The sequence below is a fragment of the Gaeumannomyces tritici genome, assembly GCF_000145635.1.
Source record: "Gaeumannomyces tritici R3-111a-1 unplaced genomic scaffold supercont2.134, whole genome shotgun sequence".
NCBI classification, from domain to species: Eukaryota; Fungi; Ascomycota; class Sordariomycetes; order Magnaporthales; family Magnaporthaceae; genus Gaeumannomyces; species Gaeumannomyces tritici.
This window is the reverse complement of record NW_008804678.1, coordinates 1-8,433: the sequence shown is the minus strand read 5'-3', so window position 1 is coordinate 8,433 and position 8,433 is coordinate 1. Positions and strand designations below refer to the sequence as shown.

The window sequence follows — 8,433 nt, the reverse complement described above, 5'->3', positions numbered from 1 at the left end:
CCCTCGCCGCGCCTGGTGGTGTGGTGGACGCTGCTGGTGCGGCTCTCGGCGCGGTAGACGACCTCGACGTCGCGGGCGCGGCGGTGGGCGCGGCGGCGCCGGGGCCGGAGCAGGCAGCACCACACCAGCATGACGATGAAGAGGAAAGCGGCCACGGAGCCGACGATGGCGCCGATGTAGTTCTCGCCGCCCGTCAGGCTGGCCGTCGGGCCCGGCAGCGTCGGCCCCACCGGCGCCGCCGACTGCGTCGCATCGGCCTGCGCCGCCTGCGCCGCAGCCGTCGCGGTGCTGGGGATCGGCTCCATGAGCGCGCCGAAGGCGAAGGGGATGGTGGTGGTCGTCGTCGGGGCCGCGCTCGAGGCCTCGGTCACTACGGCGGAGGCTGCGGCGGCGGAGGTGGTGGTGGCGTTTGATGTGGGGGTTGGCACGGCGCTGGCGCCGGCGCCAGAAAGGACCATGGTTATGAGGGTGGTGAGGGGGCGCGTGCCAGGTGTTTGGCGCAGCCGGCGCGGCCTCGAGTCGTCATCCTGTGCGAGTTTCGCATTGCGCGCGGCGCGGGTGGGTGTCGATTCCCCATGTTCCTGCGCTGGCCATAAAAGCGACGGCCTGACCCCATCTTCTGGGGAAAGTAGCGGCATGGCCAAGGCTAACAGCGCTTCGGCGAGAGGAGACTTGAATGTGCAAAAAAAAATAGCCCAAACAGATGTTGTCGCAAATCGTACGGGATGTATGATGGAAAACGTCGCCCGCAGTTCAAGAAACGAGCCCAGCAGCGTCTCCCGAGGGGGCGGGCATGCACGCCCAATCTGCAAACGTGCTGGCGCAAGCGATCAAGCGCCCTGCTCCCCTATTGGGCTTGGTATGGAGGCGGACCAGCCAGTTAGCGGTCGAGTTTCGGTGTCGGAGCGAGGGAGAGAGGGAACGGCCATGCAAGGAAGCGGGTGTTAGTGACGCAGGCAGGCGGGCAAGCGACCTGACAGGTGTTTGACAGCGGGAGATGGTTGACAAGCGCTTGACAGGCAAAACAAGGATATGAAAATTCTAGAGAATCCAAAAGATCAATCCAGAAGATCAAAATTGGATGGGCTACGAGAAGGTCGGTGTGGCCTTCGCGGGGTCTTATCGCTTATGCCGTGTTGGGCGGCTGACCTCTGCTCCAAGACTGCTCGGTGCCTTTTCACCAAAATGATGGATCCCTATGGATCCCTTCCACACTCCGTTTGTCCCGCGTTTCGTGCCGAGATATCGCAGCACCACCAGCGCCACCGGATTGGACAAACGATTAACGGCCCCATCGCCACCTACCTGCAAATTGTTTAGGCAGCCCTCCGTCGAGTCGCCCTGTCCGCTCGTCTGTCCACAATCGCGTCAGCTTAAATCATCCGGCGCATGGCAGCCAGCCTGCCCAGATCCAACCACGAACTGTGGGTGTTGCCAGTCCTCTCCTGGTTGGCAGCGCCCCCTCCTTTATGACTCCTCATCGTGCATGCATGCCCGGAGACAGCCCGAGGTCAGGCGGTCAAACGTCTGCATCCTGCCGCGTGTCCGACGGCGGCACAGCATACCTAATCCCACCAACCTTGCTGCTCCAAAGCACGTCTCCGGCCTCGCCACGGGTGTTTGCCCGCTTCTTTATCTCTTGTCCTTGGAAGCTTTCAGAGCACGGGTTACATCTTCTCGTGCGGCACTAGCGGCAAATCGAGCACCATACCCTCCCCCGTCTGTTCATTCACTCGCCTTCCCAGCCACCTCAATTAATATCCCGCTGCCAAACGCACCCAACCCGACATCAGCACAACTGCACCAGTATGCGACCAACGATTGCACCCCCTTGTCCATTCCATCTGCAGACTAAATTTCATTAGGCCTCCATGGCAGAATCGTCGACCTGGTCCAGACAATGACTGATGACAACTCTATTGCCCTAAGCTTCCCGGCCTCGTTTTTAGTTTATTATAAAGCGGTTTTGTCTCTAATGGCCTCCACTTCTCATGTTCCTGCTCCTAAGAAATGCAAAACCTAAGGATTGACTAGCATTCAGGCTAATCAGACAGACGTAGCAATCACACCAGCAACCAATACGACCATGGCCGCAAGCATGCCCTCCCCAACTAACCCTCATCTTAACGGGACAGTCTTGGCGCGAGTTCTCGACACATGACGAGGTGGGATGAGCTCGACAGAAACCCTGAAAGAGAGAGCCCGGGTCGCGGCGAATACTCGTACGGACAGGACAGCGACAACAAACATCAGCCCTGCAGCGATTGTAATTTATTTCCGTGGCCTGCATATACACTATTGCAATGAAGAGGCGCAAGTAATAACCCAAATTGTTCCTGGAATTCATCTAGACAAACCAGCGGGAAATCTGTTCAGAATGGGAGACTTTGGTGTCTGCATACTGGTGCTTCGTAGGAATATTGGGCACCACGGCCCCAAGACTGACCCGGTCTCGTAGATCCTTCTGGTCTCCTTATGGCATGAATCGGTTAGCACCATTGAAAATGATGCAGGGCTAGGAATTGTCGCCCAGATACTGTCATAAAGCATACAAATATGGCCAGAGGTGTCAACCATGAAAGATGAATAGCGAACGCTATGATCAACACATGTTAATACCGATGCGAGGAGAGGGCTGGCTTGACCTAGAACGACAAAAGTATCCCACACGCAGAGGCTGCTAGCCGGTTCGAAGCATGCCTTTTATGGAAGGATAGCGAGGCAGGTTCGGTGCCTTCACTTTTGCAGCTTGGGCTACCCACAACGGCACCTTGATCTCGATGGGTTTATTCCAATAGGATTCAATCTTGCCATATCAACGTGGGCCCATTGCGGGGGCTATGAAGGTGACGAATGTGTGTCGCGGGACAAACATTGAACAATAAAGGGATAGTAAACCTCGTGCGCGAAGTGGAGATTAGGATTGGAGTTTCTTTTGTATTATCTATTATCCGCTTAACGGGTCGTACCTTTTTGTCCACGATGAAATGCCCTGGATAGAGAGCGCTAGGTTGTCGCTGCTGCGGAGAGCCTGTCGGGTAAAAATCCCTGACTGTGGTTGCCTTGAAGGAGTGGACTATTGATAACCCGGTCGCAAAACCAGAACGAAGTAGAGCGGCGGCAGAGGCTAAAAAAACACTAGCACAGCATATATCTGTCTCAATATATGGTGAAAGGGTATTAACCATGGTTGCCGGAAGTAGGCACCGGTAACACCGGATGGCTACCGTGAGGAGGATCTGCGCACAAAAGATACTGTTGGCTAAAATATGGCTTTGTTAAAGTGTAAGCCTTTTACATACAGGGTACGCTGCTGTGTAGAACTGTTGATATTCTTGTTATTCCTAAAGTCCGGGTTCTTTGTCACGCAGCCAATAAGTCGTCCCCGGGGCTCTAGCGTTCTAAAGTAGTAACCCAAGATCCTACAAAAGTCGCATCAACCCATACACGTTGAACAAAAACCATTCGTACAAAGAAGAGCCAAAAGCCGGTTGGAATGCTATACTTTTCCCCCTGACCGGTCAAGCTAGCTTTTAAATCGCTGGCGGAGCACACATCCCTCACTCCTCCAACTACAGGTGGCCTGGTCATAAGCTCCTTTCCAGGCCTTCGAAACGTATCAACCTTTAAAATCTTCATTCTTAATTCTTTTTCACGGGAGAGTTAATTAAAGCCTTCTTTTTGTATCATTGCCTACTCATATGCTTCAAAGCAGAGGTGGAAACATCACATTCCAAGTATATTGCAATTTAAGGCTTGTTGAAGCATTTCTCCTTCACCATTTTCGCATTAGCAATGACAAAGAAACCAGCAGCCACCTCGACTCGAAACTGCAAAGCGCATGGAGGCGCAAATGCAGCTCGAGCGCTACTCTCCTCCGTATCAACATGACAATTACATGGATGACGTTGACCCCTATCGACCGCCACACATCGGCGATCAAGGCCCCTGACTGGATCGGATGGCGTAGGCGGCTGATCCAGAGTGGCGATTCGTCCGAGGCACCCTCATCTCGCTCCCTCAAATTTCCCAAAGTGGTATTCCTGACAGCCATCTCCCGCGATCATCAACGGGAGCCAAGAGCGCCCGAGCCAGCTGTCGTGTGTCTTCTCCTTAAGTGGTCGTGGTGGCTCAGAAAGGAGGGCCAGATGAACGCTGCCGCGACATCCGACGTCACTTCTCCGCATTTCACGAGCCAGTCGCGATCGCTTGTGATAACGACAGACTTCCATCTCCTCCTTACAAGTCGACCGGTGATTCGTCGAGGCGGCTAGGTCGGATCCTGACAAAACACCATCCCCCTTCGCTTGATGATGCATCCCGTGGCTACATAGAAAGCAAAGGAAACTTGTGCGAGCGGCGGAACACGGAGTACACATCTACGCGGATCAATACAGTGCTTTCTAGGGAACGGATGGGTGTTGGAGGGGGGTGTGCACGTACATGGCCTCTATGGTGCCCTTCGCGGGTTCGCGAAGGAGCGGGTAGAGAGCGGAAGCATTGGGGGCGGATTTCAAAGCAAGGCGGTCGGTAGTAGCACTGTCTGATGATGACCTACCCTGTTTGGATCACATTTCCCCCTCCCAATGGTTATGGGTAGTATTCCATGATATTTCCAGTGAGCGAGCCATGCCGGTTGCCCTCCATCACGACTCCCCCGCCTCCGCTTCACGCCGTCCCCGAGGGGAAACGATCGACGGCTGGCGTTGCACAAAAGAGGCCGCCAGTATAAAAAGTCAACACCATCACAGAAGGGCACAAACTCGTTCGTGCAGCAACACTGGTGGAGGGCAGTTAATAGCTGCTGCAACGAGGTGCGTCGTGGTCGCTAGGGCTGCTACGTCAGATCCTGTTTTGCCCCGCCTGATTCACCACCATGCTGGTGAGTGCCTGCTGCTCGCCTCTGCACCTCGCATTGCAGCTCAAGCAACCGGTCTGCACAAATGATATGCCGCTGAGCCACGGAAGACACCAGAAAGCGGGGAAGGCAAATGAAGGGTGGCATCCACTTTTGATAGAGAGAGAGAGAGAGAGGCCGTCACCCGAACACAAACGCCGCCGGCACGGCCGGGTGCCAAACTTGCCGAACCCATCTGTCATCTGAAGGGATCCTGGGAGACAAAATTAGCCAAGCTAACGATATTATTATGTATTTATTATTATCTTCTTGCGCTCACCGGTTTGTCTGCCCTCGGCATGTGTGCCATGTTGAGTTCCGACGACGGGGTTGCGCGAGGGGTGTGGCTGGGTGATGTCAGTTTGCCCTGATCTTGGCTTGGCCGAGTTCGATACGGTGCCTGGCACGCCTGGCTAGAACATCGTGTGTTTGTTCACAAGCTTCCAAGTTTTCAGCGATCCGTTCTAATGTGACTACGAGGGCCATCAAAGGGACTGATCGCCGGGCGGCACATTTTCCCATTCGCAGAAGGTGCTCTAGGCACACGCAGCGCTGGCGAGATGGAGGGCGAGGACGACGTCAAGGGCTTGGAACTATCCTGTTTTCCGGCTCTGATATGGCCCCCTCGGCGCAATGGGGAGGAGGGAATGGGGGGAAGACAGTGGAAGCGAATGGGAGTATTCACCGTGCCGGGGTGGGTGGTGGCGGGCTTGGGAAAAGGCCGTGGATTTGAGATGTGACAGATGCAGAGGGTCACTTTGCCCTTTTTACATCCGTCGTGCAGATTGTGGGGACCAGTCCCCTCCCGACATGCCCACCGGACGCGACGCAAAGGGTCTATCTTTGCCTGAGCTGTTGGACCCTGATCGGCGACATGTCTTGGAGGGTCCTACCTAGCCATGGCGAGGATGCTAAGACTAGTGACGACGGCTTGCCGAGCATGCCACAGGCTTGGGCTCGTCGTCATGGACCATCACCTTCCTGAAAAGATGATCCGGGCTGGATGTGCCTGCCATGGCATTCTACTTGTCGTCGGCTTGGGTAGACTTTGTGTGGGTAATGGTTCGAGGATGCACCCCAACGGCGCTTTCCAGATTTATGCGAGATTTGTTTCGAGAGAACTGGAATAGCACTTGATCCCGGAGTACAGCCTGGGGCCAAATGGCGGTATGCAAAAACTAAAGCCGCATGGAGGTGGATAAAGAGAAGGATGGGCCAGGAAAAAGATATACAAGGAGACGCGCCAGCTAGAGGTTTAGCTCGCTGGCCGAATGGGCCAGACGCGGCTGGGCCCGGCCCAGCGGGCATGCCCTGAACCCACCGCAAGTCAATAACAACGGGATAATGGAGCGTAAGCCCAAAGTTGATTGTCGAGCCCTCAAGGCGGGGTAAGGCGTACGCAAAGGATACAGGAGAACTGCGGACTTTCTGCGAGGCCTGGAATCACACCACCATTGTCCACGGGGATGTAAATGACAAACATCCACAGCGCATGCAGCGGCTTGTAGGTTGAATGGATAGGGAGCTCGCCTACCGAGAGTAGATGTTGCCCCCCAACTAACTCTGTCTGGTGTGTGGTCCGAAGGCAGTCTCCCCTTTTTTTTTCTCGCTGCCCACACAGCCCTCTCCTGAGAGCCTGCCGTTATCGCTCTGGCGGGCTCCGGAGAAAAGCAGGATGGAGCTGACGCCAAGCTGGGGTGTGAACTATGACTGCTTGGTCACATCCCGGAGGAAAAGATGTGGGTGATAGGGGACTCGTCTAAACTCTTGCCATCTTGCCGGTGGTTCCCCGCCCAATCCGCGTCTGGAGCAACGGCAAGGCGAGGAGATGAGAGGGCGTGTGGGTAGATGGACGGAGCAGGCGATGCTTCCGGATTCGCCTTGGATCTGAACCTGGAGCGCCCCCGATGTGATACGATATCAAGCCTCCGCTGCTCGGATGGATTGGATGGCTTCCTGTTGGTAATGATAGCATAAGGAATTGGACAAGGATGCAGGTGGTTGCGATGTCCAATCTCTCACTACCCCTCCATCTCTCAAGCCCAGATTGACACCGGTCAAGGCAAGTGTAGATTGCACCGTCAGGTGGCAGCCCTTGGGGCTTTTTTATTTATTTATTTTTATTTCTTCTGCCTTGCTAGCGGTCCGTCCCCACCCACGCCGACCCTTGCACACTTGGAAGTGGCGTTTGGTGATGGCGAGTGCCCAGGCCAGGAGCACGCACGAGTTTCGATTGACAGCTGGGGAGATATTGAGGCAAGGACGAGAGCAAGGCGCCACGTCTACCCGGATCCCCCCGCTCGATTCCGTAACACAAGGATCACTATAACCTACACGACATTTTGATCCGCTACCTCCCATGACTGCTTCCGTCTGGCAGCCGCCATCAAACGAACTCCAAGAAGTAGCCTTGACTGCACAACAGCACTGATGGGTCCTGATGGGGCCCTGGCTCTGATTCACATGCAAAAAAAAAAAGGATGAAGCAAAGCCCAAGAGGAAACGCGGCGTCTCTTGTCTGCAATGCCCCTCCCAGCTGCATGCAGGCACACACCCTCTGGGCAAACAGAATCCAACCAGTGGAGCTCCCTCGTCCGCCAGAGCCTGGCTATCTTGGCAGGTCGCGTCGCCGTCGTGGGTGGAGAGGCACTGCAAGACAACAGTCGCCACGGCTCCTGCAAAGCAACTGGAGCACCGAGGGTGGGAGGGGGAAGGCCCAGCAACGGCCACCCAGGCGCCAATCTGGTTGGTCGGCGGCGCTGCTTGGCTCAGATGCCGCAGTGTGTGCCCACCCTTGGCCTGCATTGCAGCGTCGCACGCATATGTGGGCGGTGGCTGCGTTGCAGAGATTGAAGATGCAGCAAAGCAGTCTGAAATAAAATAAAATTTTAAAAAGAATTAGAAGAACACGGCATGGGAGGTAGGTAAGGGATAAGGGCGAGCAAATTTGGAGGGCGAGGGGAGGTAGGAAGCAAGAAAGCCCTGCTTCTGCCTTGCTTGATGTCCTCTTTCACCCGCCAGCCTGTCGCAGCGATGGTCACCAACCACCCAACAACGCACCCCCAACCGTGGGAAAAGAAGGGTACTGTTGGGCTCCCCATCAGAGATTCACGCCTTTGGGGGTAATGGGTACCGTGCCAAGGGCCATTGATAACTTGGCCCTGCAGGTTCCAATTTGATGTCTCTCATCTATCCTGCGTCAAGGCCGAATACCACCCTTTTGTGGGGCTGCGAAAAACATCACTGATATGTACTTGCGCCTACCACATAGCACTACACCCATAAAAAGTAAAAAAAGAGAATAAGAAGAAAAAGCGGGCGGCAAGCTCCTGCACCGCTTTGTCTTGATGCTCTCGGGCCCGACCAGTGGTTGGGAGAGCCCCGCAGCCAGACCAGCTGCTGAAACTGTTGCTGGTGGACGCCCTCATCCCCTCTGGATGTGCACGCCACACCCCACCACCACTCCCGTCGCCATTACCAAAATATCTGCGTCGAAATGTTGGGCGATAGGCAGGTAGGGAGGGTGGATGGGGGTC

The 8,433-nt window shown here is 55.3% G+C and overlaps 2 protein-coding genes across 2 annotated transcripts; one reads left to right on the top strand and one right to left on the bottom strand.

The window, feature by feature from the left end:
- Nucleotides 1–129: 129 nt before the first annotated feature.
- GGTG_14094 (hypothetical protein) lies at nucleotides 130–650 on the top strand (the record flags this gene model as incomplete). The annotated part of the gene is made up of 3 exons (XM_009232021.1): nucleotides 130–176; nucleotides 219–558; nucleotides 633–650. The coding sequence occupies 3 exons, from the start codon at nucleotides 130–132 to the stop codon at nucleotides 648–650; spliced, it is 405 nt and encodes a 134-aa protein (XP_009230285.1).
- Nucleotides 651–2,118: 1,468 nt separating this feature from the next.
- On the bottom strand, nucleotides 2,119–3,639 carry GGTG_14093 (hypothetical protein; the record flags this gene model as incomplete). The annotated part of the gene is made up of 5 exons (XM_009232020.1): nucleotides 2,119–2,255; nucleotides 2,358–2,700; nucleotides 2,970–3,127; nucleotides 3,303–3,323; nucleotides 3,519–3,639. The coding sequence occupies 5 exons, from the start codon at nucleotides 3,637–3,639 to the stop codon at nucleotides 2,119–2,121; spliced, it is 780 nt and encodes a 259-aa protein (XP_009230284.1).
- Between the last annotated feature and the right edge of the window lie 4,794 nt (nucleotides 3,640–8,433).